General features: G+C 39.4%; 1 protein-coding gene and 3 non-coding genes across 8 annotated transcripts; all 4 read left to right on the forward strand.

The window, feature by feature from the left end:
* Positions 1–760: 760 nt before the first annotated feature.
* On the forward strand, positions 761–18806 carry KANSL2 (KAT8 regulatory NSL complex subunit 2). 5 transcript variants are annotated; one of them, XM_059185516.1, is made up of 10 exons: positions 761–854; positions 1401–1659; positions 2446–2624; positions 3151–3265; positions 7049–7216; positions 7440–7602; positions 8132–8228; positions 12037–12290; positions 16349–16499; positions 17141–18806. In XM_059185516.1, exons 2-10 carry the CDS (start codon positions 1409–1411, stop codon positions 17194–17196), a joined length of 1434 nt encoding a protein of 477 aa, XP_059041499.1. In that variant the 5' UTR covers positions 761–854; positions 1401–1408; the 3' UTR covers positions 17197–18806. The 5 variants fall into 5 exon arrangements, with proteins under 5 accessions (XP_059041499.1, XP_059041495.1, XP_059041500.1 ...); XM_059185512.1 differs by having other exon boundaries at positions 16349–16468; XM_059185517.1 differs by having other exon boundaries at positions 12037–12188; positions 16349–16468.
* On the forward strand, positions 8316–8452 carry LOC131840068 (small nucleolar RNA SNORA2/SNORA34 family). The gene has a single exon (XR_009357179.1). It is a non-coding gene; the product is annotated as a small nucleolar RNA SNORA2/SNORA34 family (small nucleolar RNA).
* LOC131840069 (small nucleolar RNA SNORA2/SNORA34 family) lies at positions 14851–14983 on the forward strand. Its single transcript, XR_009357180.1, has one exon. It is a non-coding gene; the product is annotated as a small nucleolar RNA SNORA2/SNORA34 family (small nucleolar RNA).
* LOC131840070 (small nucleolar RNA SNORA2/SNORA34 family) lies at positions 16806–16941 on the forward strand. The gene has a single exon (XR_009357181.1). It is a non-coding gene; the product is annotated as a small nucleolar RNA SNORA2/SNORA34 family (small nucleolar RNA).
* Positions 18807–22075: the final 3269 nt, after the last annotated feature.

Raw genomic sequence — 22075 nt, forward strand, 5'->3', positions numbered from 1 at the left:
TGACCTGAGCCTAAGGCAGAGGCTTAACCCACTGAGCCACCCAGGCACCCATGTTTCCCATTTCTATATACCCGCCTTATTTCGCGTGAAATTGTAGAGGATTTTAGAGAAGCTGGGCCTAAACCGGAACTCGTATTTCCTTATTCTCGGTCATGGTCTATACTATATGAGAGGCATATAGTAGGGATAAAGAATAAGGGCTGGGTTCATAACATTCACCTCCTTCTCCCGTAACTAGATAGAGGTCCATTCTGTTCCTCGGTTATCTTATCGGTAAAACTGGAGACAATAGCCCCCTTATTTCAGGGTTGCTCTGAAAAATCAAGTGTTTATAAATTATAAATTCCCCAGGCTCCGTAAATACTCAATGTTTCAATAAATGAACTGCTCACAAAGAAAACTACAGCCTTTTCCTGTATAAAAAGTAAGAGTCAACTGTACAGCGATTTTTGGCCTCTGCATGTCTGATTTTTTTACCCGCTGTGTCAGGGTGGTGAGGTAACAGCAGCCTAGGCCCACACAGCGGTAAAAGCAGCCTGAAAACTACCCATGCCGCGAACTGGAAGCACAGCGCTGCCGCGTGAGCGACTCCCGCAGCCAGCGTACGGTCAACCTCATTCTCCCCGGGGCGGAGTTGCTGACTGACGGACAGGTTGTCTTAGCCACCCCAGCCGCGCTTTTCCTCAGCGCCCCGCCCCCCAGCCGTGATAGCTAGCCGGCTTCGACCAATGGTGACACACAGCCGTGGGCACAGTAGCCAATCAGGGGTTGGGAGCTTGGAAAGGAGCGGGGTCGAGTTAGACGCGGGTGGCGCGCCCAGAGAGGTAGCGGCGCGGTGCGGCGTGGAGGCAGAGGTAAGATGGCGGCGGTGCTTAATTTCGCTACCGCAGTTAGGCTGCTGCTTCTCCCCTCCTTCCGTCTTCGAGCTGCTACTTCGTCCCAGTCAGCGTCGAGGTTGTTTTCCTTCTGTAGGCTTCCAGAAGCCAGATTCTCTGGTGCCCAGAGCCGGAGGACAAAATGGCGCTTGCACGGGCGGCCGAGGACGGGCAGGGCCCAGCCGTGAGCTCTGAGGCGGGCCGGGACAAAGGCGGCGTGCAGGGAGGCGGAGGCCCGGCGCGGCGCTGCGGCGTTGCTGCAGCCGCGTGGGGCGGGCGCTCCCGGCTCGTGCGGCGGCCGTGCGAGCCCGAGATACTTAGTGCTGGTGGTTCGGGTGGCGGCGGGCATGGGGGAGAAATTGAAGTGAGACTAATGGACTGGTGGCCTGGGGAGACGTGGGAGGAGGGCAGTTACGGAGTGTGACTTCTGCCAGTCTTTTGGAAACTACCCGCGGTCGGCCCGGATGTCGTGGAGCAGGAATTTTCGGGAAGGGTAAGGGCTTTTTGATCTGTGTGACCCTGCAGGTTTTGGTATGAACAGGATTCGGATCCACGTCTTGCCGACCAATCGGGGAAGGATCACCCCAGTGCCCAGGTCCCAGGAACCCCTGTCTTGTTCATTCACTCATCGCCCATGCTCGCAGCCTCGTCTGGAGGGGCAGGAGTTTTGCATTAAGCATATCCTTGAGGACAAGAATGCTCCCTTCAAGCAGTGTAGTTATATATCAACGAAGAATGGAAAAAGATGTCCCAGTGCTGCTCCAAAGCCTGAGAAGAAAGATGGGTATATATGTATAGATAATCTATATCGTTTTTATTTTTAGTTTTAAAACGAGAGGGGGAGGTGGATATTATGGCCTTGTGAATAGGTGGAGTTTTTCTAAAATTGGGGATGTGGATATTCCTTGAGGAGAAAAAAAAAAACCAACACCAACACCCAAACCGTTGAAGACTGCAAAGAGGCCACTTCCAGTTGGGGCACTCATTTAATTTCTTTAGACCTTTTCCCTTGTCTATAAAATAAGGGGATATTCTAGATTATTCTTAACCCTGGGGTCCCTGGCCCTTTGTTAAGTTTTGTATATGTGCATTCTTCTAGGAATGGCTTCATAGCTTTCATCATTGAAGCAAAAGTATTCATGCAGAAACATATCTTGGCTAGTTAATTCTGCATGTATATTTTGGATTTAAAATTGTGCCTCTAATCTTATTACCTTCAGTGGATAGATACTGAAGTAAAATGTAGAGTTACCAGAAACAATTTTGAGAGATGCAAGTGAATCTCTTTGATTTGTTCTAAGGTGATGTCAGCATTTTTATAGCTGGGATGTTTAGTTTGATGAATGAAGCGCCAAGATTATTATGCTACCTGCATGTCCCCTTAGTAAGACCAAATGAGTTGACATTGGGCCGGTTAAATTACTCTGTCTTACTGGCCTTTTTAACTTATAAATGAAGGTAGTAGTTATTTTAATTTCCTAAAAATGATCTAAAACTAGTGACTGTGAAAATGGTTGAACTCTTTCAAGAAGGGACGTGAGTATAAAATGTTAATATTTTGTCTCCTTAGCGTGTCTTTCTGTGCTGAACATGCCCGTAGGAATGCCCTGGCACTTCATGCTCAAATGAAGAAGACCAGTCCAGGGCCTGTGGGTGAAACACTCTTGTGCCAGCTAAGCTCTTACGCTAAGACAGAGCTGGGGTCTCAAACTCCAGAAAGTAGCCGCAGTGAAGCTAGTCGAATTCTGGGTAAGAATCTTTTATCCTAGAATGAAAAAGGAAAAAGTAAGTTAAAGAACTTATTTTGGTTTAGCACAGTGCCTTGAACATACACATGATAATAGAATAAAATTGTAATTCATTGACGATTTGGTGAGAATTCCAGGATTGTTGTGTTCACCAGTTCTTTTCGGTTTGATGTAGTATGTACTTGGGTTTACTGTCTTGAGTTTATAACTGTTTCCTTCATTGCCGTTTTTATGCTTGTCTTTGTTAGGCAAGGTAATTTCAGGAAGCAAGAATAATTTTGAGTTGACCTCTCTGTCCTTTTGAGGGCACAGTTACCTTATTTATGTTTTAAGTAACCTTACTTGGGTTATATTTTTTCAAGCCAGTTTTATTTGCCGGTGCCTTTGTATTAAGTTGTTGGGGGTTTTTGTTTGTTTGTTTCTCTTAAATGTTAATGTTTGGGTTGATGGGTTAAGTAATCTAGTTCTGTGTGGTGGAGTTACAGAGGTGGGAAGTCTTAATGGCTGCTCTCCCTTCCTTGCCTCAGATGAAGACAGCTGGAGTGATGGGGAGCAGGAACCCATTACTGTGGATCAGACATGGAGAGGTGACCCTGACAGTGAAGCTGATAGCATAGACAGTGATCAAGAAGATCCCCTAAAGTAAGTTGTAACTCCACATAAGACTTTATAAATTTTTTTTTGTAGTTAGAATGTGGACTACAATAATGCATGCTTTTAATAGATAAAGAACCTAGGAGGGGTGAAGAGAGTTTAGCTATTTGTGAACAGTAATAGCTTCTGTATTTTAAAGTGTCCTGGTTCATCACTGTCTTGCTGCAGAGCAAGATTTTATTCTTTTTTGGAAGTCGGGAATTTGGAAAAATTTTGGATATCGAATTCTGCACATGAAAATGTATAGGGGAGAAAATAGGAAATTTCTTGGACATAACAGGAGGTTGGTTGAGAAATGTTTCGATCAGTTAGAGAAGAGGAAATTGATTTAAATGGATTCCTGCTTAAACCTCAGGAACAGTAATGTTACTGTATTTGAATAACTACTTTTTTTTTGCAAATTTACATTTTATGAGGTTTTTTTTTTCCCTAGTAGAAAAATAAAAAGATGTTCAGGAGTTTCCTTTTGTTTCATGCCTAAGAAAGAGAAACCGATTTAGGATCCCAGAAGTGAGTAATCAGGCTAATTATATCTTAACTAAGGTTCTACTCTTTACTTAGCCCATGATCACCTAAGGAGTTGTAGGAAAAAAAAAACATTACCACTCACAATCTCATATTTCTGTCTCATGGTTTGGGTTTAGTTTAATTTTTTCTTTTTTTATTTTCTTTATTCTTTCTGTGTACTGTCTCAACACTTCCATTGACAGTTTGCATAGAAGTAAATAGTACGAGGGATAATGAATTTCTAGTCTCGTCATAAAAAGTCATTTAGGTTTACATTTTCTAAGTAGAATTAATTTCATCTATTTTTCTTGAGTAATGTCTATTTAGTCAGCGCTTCCGGAAGTACTTGTTTGGAAAGTCTCATCTAAGTAGTTTGAAAAGAAAGGAATGTTCATTACCTAGCAGGATTCTCTCACAGCAGTAACTTTATACCCCTTTATGTCCCAGTTGTGCTTCTGGAAATTCCAGACTTGCTGCATTGAAGAGGTATATGCTCTCTATAGTCACAAAATGACTGTCCTTTGGTGTGGTAAATAACTCAGCTTCAAAGGTCCAAAAACTCGATTTTGTCAGTAGTACTTTAGAGTGGATCAGTCTCTAGGGGACATATTTATGCTAGTGTAACTTAAAAATACCACTTAATTTTATGAGATGTATAAGTGTTAAAAGGACTAGGTACTTGATGTCGATTTCTCCTAAAAGGAATATTCAAAGGGAAAAATGAAGTAGGCAACTAAATATGAGGTTTCTCTTAATTCCTCTATGAGATGATCCAAAAAAAAGTTCGGCCTCCTAAAATACTTGCATTTTTAGGGATGTCAGTAGAGTTGTTAAATGTCTTTTAATACTAAATTTGTTAATAAGGTTACGTACTGATGTCTTAAATTTAATATAAGTCTTTTTATTTAATGAAATTCTTTTAATTTCCTCTCTGGTGTCAGTGTTTTGTTGTTACTAGGACCGTTTTTTGAATCATTAACAACAGCATATATCTTTTTTTAAAAAAATATTTTATTTATTTGACACAGAGAGATCACAAGTAGGCAGGGAGGCAGGCAGAGAGAGGGGGAAGCAGGCTCCCTGCTGAGCAGAGAGCCCGATGAGATGTGGGGCTTCATCCCAGGACCCTGGGATCATGACCTGAGCTGAAGGCAGAGGCTTTAACCCACTGAACCACCTAGGTGCCCCAAATCTTCCCTTTTTTAAAAAGTAATTTTCTTTAAAGTAGTTTTTCTCATATGACATTCTACAGGTATTCAGAACTAGTTTTTGTAAAGGTCATTTCAGGTTATTGAGTCTTCATCATTGTTACTAAAATAAATTTTGGGGAATACTTTTTCATAAGAGACATTTAATAGAATATAAGATGGCTCCCTCTTTTTTGAAGATGAATTCAAGTAATAAGACCCTGACTTAAATTTGTGAATATCAGAGTACAGGAAGTTGGTACATGATTTTAGTAACTAGCTGTGAATGTCTGAAACATCCATCTTTAAATAAATGATCCACTCTTCCCAGGGATTTGTAGTAAATTCTAATTATAGTGACTTTCCATTTATAAATTCTAGTCCTTAGACTATTGGTAAATTCTCTTCTGGCAGGGTACAATGAAGTTAATTTCATTTTAACAAAATTAACATTAGGTTAAGTCCTCAGTAGTAGGTTTGCAAACATATTAATGCAACAAACCTGTTTTCCTGAAGATGCAAATTAGTTATCTTATTTAGACTTCAGATGTTTTTAAAACCTTTTCACAACTTTTTGGTAGTCTTAGATTTTGTCATTTGTATAATTGGTTAGTTTTTATTCATGATGTTTTGGTTCTTAATTTGTTATTTTTACTTCAGACTACTTTGTAATTGTACTTAATGCACAGGTAGTATTGGCTTCCATTTATATTCGAGAAAGTTTTTGGGGAGAGATTACTTGCTTTCGGTCCTGAAGTTAATAATTCTATTTATTCTGTGTGTTTTAATGGCTTAACAGCTAATTTTTAAAGAAGGTGTAATATTTGTAATTCAGATTAGTTTGAGTACATAATTTGTAAGTATTGTTTGAAATAAAGGATGTAGTTTTTACTCAGTTAAAATATGAAAATAGGAAGTCAAGTATATATCTAATGTCCTCTTCCTGGTTATGTAATGATCATACAAGGCTAATGGAACCAAAAATCTTTAAAATTTGCAGTTAATCTTTTCATTTAGACTTAAGTCAGAATCAGGAAAGTCTCCAGTTAAATTGCTTCTTTAACTTAGTTGCTTAGGTGACCTCATCATAATCACTAGAATAATTTCTTATGTTTATAATTGGTGGCCAAGCTTAGTAAAGTTGATATGGATCTAGATCTTTGGCAATTAAGGGCCACCCCAGGGTGCTATATTTTTGAGAAATTTGTTAAGAAAATGAGCTGGGGACAGTGAATAGCCACTGTGGACCAGTGTTTTGAGGGCTCATGTAAATTCCAATATAGGAATATATTTTAAATTAGAAATTGAAATTTCTAATTTCAATTAAAATAGTAATATTTTTAATACTATTTTAATAGTATTAAAATAGTAGGATAGTATTATTCTATCTTATATTATTAAGATAATAATAAGATAGTAATATCTTATTACTATAATAAGTAATCTTATTAAGATAGTAATATTATTAAATTGAATACTTTTAAGCTATCCTGACTAAGTGACTAAATTACGAATTATAAAATTGAATAAGATTGTAGATTAATAAAAAATTTGAATGTTCGAAATCTTCATTTCTTAACTGCAGATAACTGGGAAAAATAACGAAACCACTCCCCTTCCTCATATTGTGAGATCATACGTTAGTATCCAATGTTCAGGGATTTTCTTTATTATTATTATTATTGTTGTTGTTGTTGTTGTTATTTTTTAAAAGATTTATTTATTTATTTATTTGACAGAGATTACAGTAGGCAGAGAGGCAGGCAGAGAGAGAGGAGGAAGCAGGCTTCTGGCTGAGCAGAGAGCCCAATGCGGGGCTCTATCCAAGGACCTGGGATCATGACCTGAGCTGAAGGCAGAGGCTTTAACCCACTGAGCCACCCAGGCGCCCCTATTATTTATTTTTTAATAACTCGAATGCTGTGTATGAAAACATTCATATTTAATAAGGTGATTGTCTTAGTGGTGGCTTACTGTTAAATAACAAACTTAAGCCTCCTCTCTACCCTTTTCTCCTTTTAAGCTTGGGTTTAATACTATGTTTTCTTATTCTTTGCTGAATTCTGTTTTATTCCAGACATGCTGGTGTTTACACAGCAGAAGAAGTTGCTCTGATAATGCGTGAGAAGCTAATTCGTTTGCAGTCTTTGTACATCGATCAGTTTAAACGACTTCAACATCTGCTCAAAGAGAAGAAGCGACGTTATTTACATAATCGCAAAGTGGAACATGAAGCTCTAGGCAAGTTTTTTATGCTGGTCCCAACCAGCTGTTTGTGGGTTCACAATGTGAATTTGGTAGTAGTTAGATTTATCTGTTTTGGTACCTGGAGTGAAGGAGAATTTGCTTTTGAAAATAGCTATCTTATGGCCAGAATTTACCCTGTTTATTTCATGTTAATTTGGAGCAGCCATCCTTCATTGGTTGCTCGGCACATAACATCTTGACTGTTGTGACTCATCAGGTAGTAGTCTCCTGACTGGCCCAGAGGGACTTTTGGCCAAAGAACGAGAGAACTTAAAGCGGCTGAAGTGTCTTCGGCGGTATCGCCAGCGTTACGGAGTGGAAGCCTTATTACATAGGCAGCTGAAGGAACGCAGAATGCTGGCCACAGATGGTGCTGCCCAACAGGTAATTTGTGTTTATACCTCTAAGGGGTATGTATTTGCTTTGTTTACTAAGTTAGAGTAATAGTCAGAACACTGTACAGTCTTGGCTCTGAAATCTGACTTAATTGTACGTGGGGTAAATTGAAAAGAGCATTTGAGTCCAGAGACTGCTGATCTTGAGGTTGTCATGTGTTGAGTTTTTTAGCTTTTAAGGATGTACCTTTCTTATATGTTACAAGTATCTGTTCTCATAGATAATTCGTTGTATTTTCCCTCCCTCTCTCCCTCTTCCTTCCTTCCTCCCTCTCTTTCTTTAAGATTTATAGAGACAGACAGAGAGTGCATGTGAGTGGGGTGGGGGCAGAGGGAGAGAATCTTTAAGCAGACTCCCCTCTGAGCAGGAAGCCTGGCATGGGCTCAATCTCTCAACTCATGAAATCATGACCAGAGCCGAAACGAAGAGCTGGATGCAAACTGAGCCACCCAGATGCTCCAGTTGGCTGTATTTTGTATTGATGATTTGTTTGATTTATCTGTTTTCTCCATTGTAGGCGCACACAACTCGTTCCAGTCAGAGGTGCTTGGCCTTTGTGGATGATGTTCGTTGTTCCAATCAGTCTCTTCCAATGACCAGACATTGCCTTACCCGTATCTTTTTTATTCAGTTCAATTTGCTAGCTAAAGGCTATGTGGGAATCTCTGATAGTTTGCTTAATTGAAGGTCTTTGCTTTCCTTTGGCCCTGAATCAAGGCCAGCAGTTTGCTGAAGCTGTTGGTTTCAAACAGGAGCCTAAAGAAATGTCTTTCTATGGTCTGTTGGCCATTTCAAAACTTTGGAAATGTAATGGTCAATTCATTAGAAAGAAATATCTGAGTCATTGGAGATAGCAGTGGGCTAATAATTATTTATAGTAGATTAGTATTGGGATTCCAAAATACAGAGATCGGTGCTAGAACTTTTTCACTGGAAATAGAATAGTTTCACTGGAAATAGAATAGTGTTAAATCCAGTTATCTCTCTCTCTCTCTCTCTCACACACACACACACACAGACACACACACACACAATTGATACAGGTTTTCCACTAGAAAACAGTCGATTCTGAACTGTGACCTTTCTTTAAGAAGTATCCTTTTGTATGGTCAGGGCCTTAATTTGTATATATTAGAATTCATTCAAATTGAATACTTACTATTTCCAAAAATAGAATGATTCTACTCCCCACCCTCCCAGTTTGCCTTTGTACCATCATAGCATCTCTTGATTCTGCTATGAGACCACATTTACTGTCAGTTTGTAAGACTTTCTGAGTTTATTGAATTGTGTAAGTGCATCCTTATTATGGATATCAAGAAAGTTAATTTCACAGTAAAGCACTTGTTAAGTATGATGATCTTTATTATCTAAAAGGCTTAAATCTTGCTGGATTTCACTTGCCTGGCAAGAGATATAAAATATTTGGAAATGAAGTTTATCTTTTTTAATAGGAAAAGAAAAAGAATCTTCTCTTGGTCATCTGAGAGGAAAAAATTGTTTTCTGTTCTGTTTATTTGAATATTTTACCAGTTTATTAATTATTGTAATATCTGATAAAGGATTATTGTCCTTAATACACAAATTACTTGGTGCAAGGTAATTAAAAACTAAAGATAAATGCTCAAAACAATTGGGCAAAGGATGGCTCAATGTTGAAAAGTTTATCTTCACTGTCCATAAGTGAAACAGGAAATAAGAAAATTTTTAATCTGTGAATTTGATACTTGTATATATATATTTAATGAATGAGTGAATTTCAAGTTGAAGTTGAGGTGAGGTTGTGAATGAGTCCTTCTAAATACTGCCAGTGGGAAGATCAAGTGCTACAGGCTTTTTAGTGAGGATCTTGGCAGTATTCATAAATATATATTTTAAAATATTTTATTTATTTATTTGACAGAGAGAGATCACAAGTAGGCAGAGAGGCAGGCAGAGAGAGAGAGAAGCAGACTCCCTGCTGAGCAGAGAGCCTGATGCAGGGCTCGATCCCAGGACCCTGAGACCATGACAGAAGCAGAGGCTTTAACCCACTTTAACCCACTGAGCCACCCAGGCACTGCCCGTATTCATATTGTTTGATATAATGTTACCTTGGAGTTTATCTTAAAGATATAATAAAATGTAGACTGATATTTTTACATAAAATTCCTTCAACTGGAGACAGCCTTTACATTTTTAGAAATGGGATATAGAGAAGAAAATTATGATGTAACATTATATGGAATATGTTTAGGCAATAAGCATTAGATTTATCAAAATTTATGAATTACCTAGGAAAATGATTGTGACAAAAATAGAATATGAAATTACATATAATCAAATACTAGGAGGGGAATTAACAGAAATTGACTGCTTTTTGTTGGTGGGGTTATGAATGCCCTTTATTCCTCTGCCTTGTACTTTCCAGGTTTTCTTCAGGGAGTGTGAATTACTTTATAACTCAGAAAAACTCAGTTTATAGATATTGAGGAATATTTTAGACTTAAAATATTATACTAAATGGTTTATTAGGTTATTAATATTTTAAAAAGCAAAGTTGAAAATGAAATGTATTTGAAAGGAGAAGGGAAGTAGGATTTCTTTTGTTTTATGCTTTTTTCCTTTCCACTCCATAGTTGCTTAAGTCACTTACCCTTCCTTAAGTCCTTATCCCAGAGAAAGAGCGACTGCCATTGGTGACCTGTTAACTCTTTACACTGGTCTAATGGAGACAGCACTGGACTGAAAGTGAAGGACCCAGACTCTAGTTGTAGGTCAACCATTCCCTTCTCTTTGTCTCTCTTGTCCCCATTGGAAAGGAAAGGGGGTGGAGGAGGTTGGGGGAGGGTTTTTCCAGAATATTGTATTAAATAAGAGACTTGTGAAAGTCCTTTGAATTCCATGAAAAAAGTTCGGATTAAAACATTTTAATTTAATGGATTGATTTTAAGTGTTAATAATGTAATAAGATTGGACTTTTTAAGCACATTGGAGACTAGGTTTTCTTAAGCACATAGAGAATGCAAATCTGGTGTTTCTGTTAGATTCATGTATTTGTTCATTTGATTGTTCATTTTCATTTGATAAGTATTGTTTACTTTGTACTGTTTACTGTTCTTTTAGAGAAGTGGTTCTCAACTGGGGACCATTTTATCCCCATTTGGTGATGTGTGGAGACAGTTTTGCTTTTTACAATTTAGGGATGAGAGTGCTACTGACATCTAGTGGCTAGAGGCCAGGAATGCTGCTAAGCATCCTACAATGCACAGGCCAGCCAGTGATGTCAGTAGAATTACAGTTGTGAAACCCTGTCTTAAGAGTTTAGCAGTTTCTACGAATTGATTGAAACAAATGGCTTTATTCAAGAAGTTTTATTTGGCTTAAAAATAAAATACATGCTAGACTTCTTAATTTTTAGATATTACCTTAAAATTTGGGAGGAAAATTTACCCATAATTCTATAATTCTGGGTACAATTAGTTCATAGAAAATTGTGGCTTCTGGTTTAAAAATAAGCCCACATTTAAAATAACAGTTGTCTGTTAATCTAGGGGGAAACCATGTAGTTAAGATTTCAAGAAATAGTTATCACTTGAATAAAACATTTCACAGAGAGAGTAACTTGAACTAAATTTTATTGTTTATCTAATCAGTTTAATTTTGATTCATCCTACAGAGCTGCTTTGCCAACTTGGAAACTTGCCCTTTTCTGTAGAAGTTGTTAGTCCTCTTGGAGTGTTCCTGGGGTACTTGCTTTCCATGGGTCCTCATAAGCAAAATTATCTTCTTTCCTTTCTCTTTGGAACCATGGCAGAACTCTCCCCTGCACTACCATCCCTGTCCCCCCCAAAAAGCAAGGGGGCATGGAAACTTTTATTTTTTGTCTATTACTAGGGCTTCTATTTTCCCCAGTTCCCTGCTGCTTTAAACATATGTAAACATTTTGGAAACAAGATTCAAGAAGTTTTTGCAGGGTTTTTTTTTTTTTTTTTTTGCCAGTGTGCTTAACAGAGCAGAAACACCGTATTTCTTGATTCTTGGGAGGCCTTGGTAGTGTTTCTGCAAGCTATTTGCTTTTGCCATAGAATGTTTCGTAGGAGATTCCTAGGATTGTTACTGAGGTTTGCTTAGCAGGGTTGTCAAATGTTTTGTGTTTGACTCTCCCAAGTGAGAACAAGATTAGTGTCTCTAGTTTAAATGACTGGGATCCAGAAGTGTAATTTGGGGACTAGATTTAAATTACCAGTAGAGCTGGAATTGGATGCTAGTGAATGACACTTTGAGAAGAACTTTGAAAAAATTGCCAACTCTGTTTGATTCTATTTCACATGTAACCAGTTGTCTTCTGTAGTGCAGACCTTGAATTTTACATGGCAGATAACACTTGTATTTTGTGCCTCTAGTAGATCCATTTTATTTCCCTTGACCATTTTTCTACAGATATTTGTCAGGACACGAATCAGGTTCTCTTCAAATGCTGCCAGGGGTCTGAAGAGGTACCCTGCAACAAACCAGTTCCTGTAAGCCTCTCTGAGGATCCCTGCTGCCCACTGCATTTCCAGTTGCCTCCTCAGATGTATAAGCCCGAGCAGGTACTGTCTGTGCCAGACGATCTGGAAGCCGGCCCCATGGATCTGTACTTGAGTGCTGCCGAGCTTCAGCCCACTGAGAGTTTACCTCTGGAGTTCAGTGATGTAAGTTAGAGAAGCTCTGCTCTGGTTGGCCCTTGAGGCAAGGCCTTATTTATTAATGGTGAGACTAGGTTCATCTTTTGTGGCCAGGAGACTTGATAAAGTTTTTGAAATGCTACATGTATGGTTGTGTTTGTATGTTAGCATATTAATTTAGACACCATTAAGTTGGCAGGAGTTTTTCTTTATCTGAGGGAATGATAAGGAATTAAATTGTAAACTATGGGAAGCTGGAAAGTCAAGATTGTTTTGGATTTAGTATAGCCAGGAAACTTGGTACCCATCCACAAAGTGAGTGATTCACTAGAATCTTAATAGTACATATGAATTCTCATATCTACTCTTGACGGTTTTAAGCTGTGTTTGCTCTGTAGTAGTAAAGTTTCATTTTCAGGTTAATATGCCCCTGAAGAAATGACTCTAAACATAGCTCTGGCTGCTGGCTTTTATTTTTGATGTGTTATTGTAGATTCTGTTGTGAATGGACTAGAACAACAGTGATCTCTTTTTAAGTATTTACAGCCTTCTAAGTGTGTACACTACTTTTTTAAGCTTGTTCCTCAGTTGTTCCCAACCCATTAACCCATCTCTGATTTTATTTGTTCCCATAGTTAGCACTATCCTACTTCCAGACTCAGGGATCAGTTGATAGAGCATCTTTGTCTTAGCACTTTAGTTAATATTTAATGTTCTGGATAAAGGTCTTCACTATTTGTTCTGAAGATAAGTCTGAATTTCATAATAAAATTTTGTATATAACCATGACGTGTTTAATGTAACAAATATAAGTGGAAAATTTAATCTAGTTTGCCAGATTATTTACTAATGGTAGAAGCAAAGTTTGGGTGGCTTGAAGGGATTTGCTTTTGTTAAAAAGGATATAAAAGGACAGGGTACTATCTGAAAAAGAAAGGTGATACTAAGAAGAAACTGGGTCTAATTTTTTTTTTCATGATCCCCTTTCTCCCTTTTGGTTACATATAATCTATAGGCTTATTAAACTTTTTTTCATTATTTCATTTATAATAAAGTTTTCATTTTTATTATAATCCTGATTATAATTGTTTTTTAAAAAAAATTCTTTAACACAGATTTCATAGAATATGAAAACTAGTAAGGGACCTTTATATACTTCAGTACTTCCCAAGTTTTTCCAGTGAGATTATGTTGAAGAGTGTAAATGAACAGATAGCCCTTTGTTGATAAGGACAGTTTTGTCCACTTTCCTTCATTTTAAATGTGAAGAAAGTGCAGAGGCACTATCTTTTTTTTTTTTTAAACTTAGTAACATGAGCAAATTTAAAGGTCTGAAAATTAACCTAATAAGCACTATATCACTACTTTCCTTTCAGATAATAATGTAAATATATAGAAACTAGCACATGTATTTTATGTAGATATATTAGGATAGTAAATTTTATTTCATCTGATTTTTTTTTTTTTTTTTTTAAGATTCTCTTTATTTTACCGAGATCACAAGCAGGCAGAGAGGCAGGCAGAGAGAGAGGAAGGGAAGCAGGCTCCCTGCTGAGCAGAGAGCCTGATGCGGGGCTCCATCCCAGGACCCTGAGATCATGACCTGAGCTGAAGGCAGAGGCTTCAACCCACTGAGCCACCCAGGCACCCCTCCCCAATTTTAATTCTTGTAACAGACAAAATGAACATTTGAGAAAAGCCTTTTGAATATCTATTTTCTTTACAAAACATTTCCATACCATTGTCGTCTTGAGACTTGGGAAACTTCATGCCTCGTGGGTTCTTTTATTTTTCATTTATTCATTTATTTTTTCATTTGCCAGAGAGAGTGCAAGAGGGCACACAGGCAGGGGGAGCAGCAGGCACTCTGCTGAGCAAGGTAGAAGCAAACTGGGGGCTCTATCCCAGGCCACCCAGGCGTCCCTAAATTGGTTCTTTCAAATGCCAAGTTAATTATATGTATAATAATTGTGCATAGTAAAAGAATTGAAGAGAACATTTTACAGGCTTAACCACATGAGAATACTGGTTTCTGTGGATAGTACAGAAGTTTCTAGGGGTACCTGACTGGCTCTGTCAGTTTAGTGTGGGACTCTTGGTTTTGGCTCAGGTCATGATCTCATGGGTTGTGAGAGTCCCCTTGAAGGGTCTCTCTGTCTGCCCCCTCCCCCCTACTTAGCACTCTCATAATGGAATGGAAAATAAGTAAATAGTTTCTAACACATCTGAAATAGATGTTAGGTAGCTGACCATATCCTTTTCTGAATTTCTGCTTAAATTGAGCAGGCTTAAATGTAGTACATTTTTAAATTAATATTCTTTACCTTAATTGTAGTGAAGTGTGATACTTAATTTGGTAATTAGCACACCAAAGAAAGGGTTTCACTTGCTTAGACTTAATTTAAAAGCATAGAAAAGCATAGAACTAAGTCTCTTGTAAAGCTCGATTACTGGAAACAACCTCTATAAAGTGGATTTGGCATGGGGAGTAGAAGCCCTTTGTAAATTCACTCTTGGGAAGGGAGTTTTGCAGTAGACTCTTGGTAGCATGAAAGTTAGTTTGACACATTGTGGCTTTGTGATGCTTTTGGCCCTGAATCAAGACCAGTGGTTTGCTGTAGCTGTTGGTTTCAAACAGGAGCCAAGAGTACTGTGTTTCTGTGGTTTGGAAGCCATTCAGCATACCAGTGGCAATGGCTCCTTCAATTGGAAGAACATAGATTATGGAATATGATTTTCTTTCTTCTCTTATTTATCCTCTTTTTTAAAAAAGCTTTTATTTATTTGAGAGAGGCAGAGGAGAGAGGGGAGAGCAGGAGTGTGGGGGGAGGGGCAGACAGATGCAAACTCCCCAAGAAGCAGGGAGCCTGACATGGGCCTCCTTCCCAGGACATCAGGATCTCAAGATCGTGACCTGAGCAGAGGGCAAATGCTTAACCAACTGAACCACCCAGGTGCCTCCCCCTTGCCCCCTCTTAAAAGAGCAATTGAAGTATGTTTTGTTTAAGAATTAGGGATTTCTGGGAGAGGATAGGGACTTCATCCAAATAGTACTTCTTACCTCACTGTGACTGTTGGGCATTAATCAAGCAATCTCATATTGTCCAGCCTTTTTTTTTTTTTTTTTTTTTTTAAAGTAAGCTCTGTGCTCATCATGGGGCTTGAACTTAGAACCCTGAGATCAGGAGTTGCATGCTCTACCGACAGCCAGCCAGCCAGCCACCTTGCATATTGTCCAGTCTATGAAAGCAGTATTTTATTTTAGTTTGTGATTATGCTGATTGTCCATATTAGGTTCACCACTGGTGAACTTATATGGTGTCTACAGTTAGTTTTAGAAGGAATACACTTTTTTTAAAAAATTTTATTTTATTTTATTTTATTTTATTTTTAAAGATTTATTTATTTATTTGACAGAGAGAGATTACAAGTAAGCAGAGAGGCAGGCAGAGAGAGGAGGAAGCAGGCTCCCTGCTGAGCAGAGAGCCCGATGCGGGACTCGATCCCAGGACCCTGAGATCATGACCTGAGCCGAAGGCAGCGGCTTAATCCACTGAGCCACCCAGGCGCCCCCACTTTTTTTTTTAAATAAAATTTTTTTGTAAAACTTTTAAAACATGAAATTTACTGTTAACCATTTTTACCTGTACAATTTGTGGTGTTCACGTACATTCACAGTATCGAGCAGCTGTCACCGTTGTGCATCTCTAGAATTTTTCTGTCAGCTTCAAGACTCTGTGCCCATTGAACTATAACTCCTGCTTCCTCTCTCCCTCCAGCCCTTGGTAGCTACTATTCTACATTTTTGTCTCTGAATTTTTGTATTTGAAAATACCTTTTTTTTTTTTTTTAATGCTAGTACAGTGGTCTGTGCTTTATACTCAGCAGCAGGCAAAAGTTTTTAGTGCTTTTGGATCTTATCCCATTTGTTGGACATTCTGGGAAAAATCTTTTTTTGGTTAAAGGTAGGCAAGGGAGTGCGAGAAATATGGGAAAATTGCTTTGAGGTTTATGAAAAATACGCCAGCTTCAGCTTACTGGTTCCCTTGGTTTTACTGATAGGCTTTTTCTCTTTCTTTTCCTAGGACTTGGATGTTGTGGGTGATGGTATGCAGTGCCCTCCTTCACCCTTACTTTTTGATCCTTCACTAACCATTGAAGATCATTCAGTCAAAGAAATTGCCGAAGGCCCGGTGGATATTCTGGCAAGTGAAGGACAACCCCATCCAGGCACAGGTCTCCCTGCTGGCTATGGCTAGCATGTACTCCCAGTGTGGGGTTGTCATCACAAGTAGACTGTATAGGGGCCCCAGATGGCAGTTCTATAAATGGGCCCTTTAAAGAGAACACCACTAGTCCCAGAATTTCAGAGAGCAAAATGCGTGTTTCTTTAGTTAACTAGAAGAGGTTAAGACAAGGAATCTACATAAATCATAAGTAGTTCTTTTTAAAGGGAGAGTTCAGCACTGGAATTATTTTCATCGTAGCATAAGGACAAGTCATGTGATTCAGCTTCTTTCTTTGAGCCTTGGGTGGGGTACCATGGCCCTGACTGAAGACTAGCAGTTGTACTATAGCTGTTTGTTTCAAGCAGAGGCCCAAAGGACTGTCTTCCTGTGATCTCCTGGCTGTTCTGGAACCTCAGCAGAGAATGGCTGTTTCATTGGAAGAAACAACCCATAGCACTCCCTCCCATTGGGAGGGCCTCAGGAATGCTACCTGTCATGGCCACTGACTCCAGGGATCAGAGATAGTACAGTATGGGGAAGAGCAACCTCTCAGTTACTATATTTCTGCTGTCATGATCTTGATAAGTCACATTCGTGTTTCAGACCATAATGAATGGATTTGTAACCAAAGTGACTTCCTTTTAACAGGGCCAGATGCAGATGGCTGGAGATGGGTGCAGATCACAGGGGGCTCGAAATTCTGAGAAAGCCTCTGCACCACTGCCTCAGAGCGGAGTGGCTACTACAAATGGGAAGCCAGAACACTCTTCTTCTATCAGTTGATGATTTGTTTGGGAAACCATTTATCTGACTTTGGTGGATTTGAATTTTCCATTCTTTAAACAAGTATTTATGACTGTCTCGCACTGAAGGACACCTCCGACTATGGTGTTGTTTTTCCTCTGGGTTATTGAGTGCTGTAGTCAAATATAAACCAGATTTGTTGGGGAGGGACCAAGAGCGTCTTCCCACTCTGCACAGGGAAGAGAGAGATAGGTGATTCCTGTCAGAGCTGCTGGGACTGAGAGTGTTTGGGATTGTGCCTAAGGGAGAGACATCTTTGTAATGGGAATTCCCAGGTCCAGGCACAAATACGCATAGGTGTTTAGGTAGGAGATGTGTGTACCTTTGGGTTATTAATGGAACCCAGCGTCTGATTATCTCTATCTAATGGCCTGTGTTTTAGCCTTTCTTCACCTCACCTGATTGGTAATCTGAAACCCCTCCTTCCTCCACTGAACTCTGACCTATCATCTCTGAAAATAGCCCACAGGACTGGGCCCTCTTTAATCATCCATCTTGCTTCTAACCTATGTAAATTTCTGTAGTGGCTATCTTATGTAAAATATAATAAAAATTATTGTATATAGTTTCTATTAAATGTTAAAATGTTATGAAAATGTAAAACAATTGAATGCATGTTTTCTTTGTATTTGAATGTGTATATATATTTTTTGGGTCCTTAGGGAGTTGTATCTGATGGGAAAGGGAAAAACAGGACAGGTTAACTTCCATCCCAAGAAGTAAAATACATTTTCAGGAACTTGGTTTGGTTTGGAAGGTAAGATAAAAACCTGTAAGAAGTAAATGGAAATGGGGGGAACTTCCTTATTAAAGCCTACCAGTTTTAGAGATCTTCCTCTTCCCATTCTTTGTGCCACCTACTCCCATTTGCATTGCTTTTCTCCCAATTAATGTCTGATGATCATCCCAAAATTCTCTAGAGCTAGGAATGTATGTAAAAAACTTGTATTGAAGTTGGGCCTGATGCTGGAGCAGAGAGGTGTAAACTGCCAAGATCATTTTGATGATGAATCTAAAGATAGGATTAAAATAAAAGTTCACTTAGGACTGAGTTACCTATGCTAGAAGTTGTCTGTTACAGGCATGCCTTGGAGATACGTAGGTTAGGTTCCAGAACACTGTAGTCAAAACAGATATCTTGATAAAGCACGTCAGATGAATTTTCTGGTTTTCTAGCACATATAAAAGTTATACTGTACTGTAATCTACTAAGTGTGTAATAGCGTTATGTCTTTAAAAAGTCATAACTTAGTTCAAAAATACTTTATAGCTAAACAGTGCTAACCATCATTTGAGCTTTCAGCAAATGGTAATCACTTACCATAGATTATCATAACATGATAATGAAATCGTGCAAGATTTACAAATGTGACACAGACACAAAGTGAGCAAATGCTTTTGGGAAAATGGTGCCACTACATTTGGTCGTTGCGGGCTTTCCACAAACCTTCAGTTTGTAAAAGAATGCAGCATCTGCGAAGTGCAATAAAGCGAAGCACAGTAAAATGTGTGCCTGGAATTGTCCCTGGACCTTTGTTAAAGTGCTGCCCAGCTGACTTCTACTATTTAGTAGCCCGGTGATCTTCATGGTTGTTAACATGCTCCGTCCTGGCCTGTAGAAGGCTCACTGAACTTGGTGACATTGGAGCCCTTCTACCTGAGGGCTTTGGTGAATGGGAATGTCCTCTGGGTCTCACATAACGGACCCATTCTGGCATATTTGCACCTTTTGATTCCTTGCTAGGGCAACGGCAGCATTTTCACATTGCTGAGTGTTCGCCATCAATTTTTCCCAGGTTTCTGAAAGGCACCCCTGCAGCTACTTTACCCCCATTCTCTGGGCTCCTGGCCAAGGTGTTAAATTATGAGTACTGAAAACATGCTTACAAGCCAGTGACTTCTTACAATTTTATGTTCTGGTCCTCTTGATTAAAATCCAAGTCCAGGGGTATTCTGCCTTCTACCAATACCTGCTAGCTAGTTCTTACAGTTCTTTGAGGTACAATTTCTTTATTCCCTTATCAGGCCCAGTGCATTACCAGCTGGATCATGCTGGGATTTAAACCTGCTTTTTGGCCTGGCAGAAAAGAAATGAGGTGGAGGCAGCTTTGTGGGAAGAAGAGGACACGTTTTGTGAGAATGTCCCCCCGCTTTTTTTTTTTTTTTTTTTTTTTTAAAGATTTTATTTATTTGACAGATCACAAGTAGGCAGAGACAGGAAGGCAAGCAGGCTTCCTGCTGAGTAGAGCGCTGATGTGGGGCTCAATCCCAGGACCCTGGGATCATGACCTGAGCCAAAGGCAGAGGCTTTAACCACTGAGCCACGCAGGTGCGGCAAGAGTGGCCCTCTTTTAAGAGTCTTCTGCATGGGGGAAGTGCTCACTCTTGCTAGGGAGTGATAGGCCACTTCTGTGAACATGATTTGGTTCGTGATAGTCTGCAGAGCCAGTATTCTTGGGAGCTTCCATCCAGATGTAATACCATACTTTAGGGTTCCAGGTTTTTCCAGTCAGGCTCCTGAGCTTAGTGTAACAGTACCACTTGGAGTGTTTAGGCTTTTCTGGAATTCAACTCATTAAGTCCTCAGCCTGCCACTCAACTGTGAGTGCTTCTGTGCTGCAGGTCAAAGAGGCCTCCTTTTAAGAAACCTCTTTGGCTCTCCCACTTCCCCATTTAGCTTTTTAACTTTTTTCCCCCAGCCTGTAATTCTCCAGAATGTATTCATCATGTAACTGAAAGTTTTTGACCACCATCACCCATTTCCACCACCCCCACTCCTGTCTGTGACAATCATCAATCTGCTCGGTTTCTAAGAAAAATTTTTTTTTTAGATTCCATGGGTAGGTGGGATTATACAGTATTTGTCTGGCTTATTTTACTTACCATATGCCTTCAAGGTACATCCATATTGTCCCATATTGTGACCTGTATGTTTGGGATAAAGATAGGTTAATGCTTTCAGATTCCAGCAACCAGGGATGGTGTGTAATGGGTGAGGTCATAGTCTCAATCTTTGAAATCTAGCTTCCTCTAAGTGGAGAGAGTATTTCCTGGATTCCCTGTTACTTTATTTTCGTTAACACTTTGAGGTCCGCAACAGGCTCAGCTGCCCCAATCTCACAGCCTGCAATGATTGGCCACTTTGGTTGTAACCCTAGGTCACCAGCACAGTCCCCATCCTAGCATCATCAGATAGCACTCAGCCTCACTGTTTAACCCACCATGGATGGTTCCATTTGATGGGTATATCTACCCAACTTTTCTCAGACAGTCTGCTTACTTCCAGATGTCACTTTGATTTTTGCTTGTTTCATCACTTGCCCAGGTATCACTGATGCAGCTGAGCTGAAGATGTAGCAATGGGAGTGGTGGTGGGAAAGAACTGAGGCATATAAAAAGGCTTCTGTTTTCCCAGTCTTCTAATCCTTCTGCTGATTAGCTATCTGAATGTCCCTTAAACCTCTTCTACCTGTGTTTCGTGGCTTAGCGAATGACAAACCATCCACCCAGTGACCAAACTGGAGATCTGGAAGTCATCCATTTTTACCCCTCTCTTCTGCCCTCACCCAATTGATAACTATCACAATTCTCTCTTCATAATATCCTTTGGGTTTCTTTCTTCTTCTCTATTGACGTTACCTTATTTTGAGCCACAGGTTGCAACTGATGACTTTTGTATCAGATTTGGCCCATATTTGGTTGTGTGTGTGTGGGGGGGGGGCACAATTTTGAAAATGAAAAAAATGCATTAAAATTTTCTTGACTGGAAGATCTAGCAATCCTGGGCAATGTTCTTTTTTTTTTTTTTAATTTTTTATTTTTTTATACACATGTATTTTTATCCCCAGGGATACAGGTCTGTGAATCAGCACTCACCAAAGCACATACCCTCCCCAATGTCCATAACCCCACCCCCTTCTCCCAACCCCCCTCCCCCCAGCAACCCTCAGTTTGTTTTGTAAGATTAAGAGTCACTTATGGTTTGTCTCCCTCCCAATCCCATCTTGTTTCATTGATTCTTCTCCTATCCACTTAAGCCCCCATGTTGCATCACCACTTCCTCATATCAGGGAGATCATATGATAGTTGTCTTTCTCCGATTGACTTATTTCGCTAAGCATGATACGCTCTAGTTCCATCCATGTTGTCACAAATGGCAAGATTTCATTTCTTTTGATGGCTGCATAGTATTCCATTGTGTATATATACCACATCTTCTTGATCCATTCATCTGTTGATGGACATCTAGGTTCTTTCCATAGTTTGGCTATTGTGGACATTGCTGCTATAAACATTCGGGTGCACGTGCCCCTTTGGATCACTGCGTTTGTATCTTTAGGGTAAATATCCAGTAGTGCAATTGCTGAGTCATAGGGCAGTTCTATTTTCAATATTTTGAGGAACCTCCATGCTGTTTTCCAGAGTGGCTGCACCAGCTTGCATACCCACCAACAGTGTAGGAGGGTTCCCCTTTCTCCGCATCCTTGCCAGCATCTGTCATTTCCTGACTTGTTGATTTTAGCCATTCTGACTGGTGTGAGGTGATATCTCATTGTGGTTTTGATTTGTATTTCCCTGATGCCGAGTGATATGGAGCACTTTTTCATGTGTCCGTTGGCCATCTAGATGTCTTCTTTGCAGAAATGTCTGTTCATGTCCTCTGCCCATTTCTTGATTGGATTATTTGTTCTTTGGGTGTTGAGTTTGCTAAGTTCTTTATAGATTTTGGACACTAGTCCTTTATCTGATATGTCGTTTGCAAATATCTTCTCCCATTCT

This window comes from Mustela lutreola, chromosome 8 (genome assembly GCF_030435805.1).
Source record: "Mustela lutreola isolate mMusLut2 chromosome 8, mMusLut2.pri, whole genome shotgun sequence".
NCBI lineage: Eukaryota > Metazoa > Chordata > Mammalia > Carnivora > Mustelidae > Mustela > Mustela lutreola.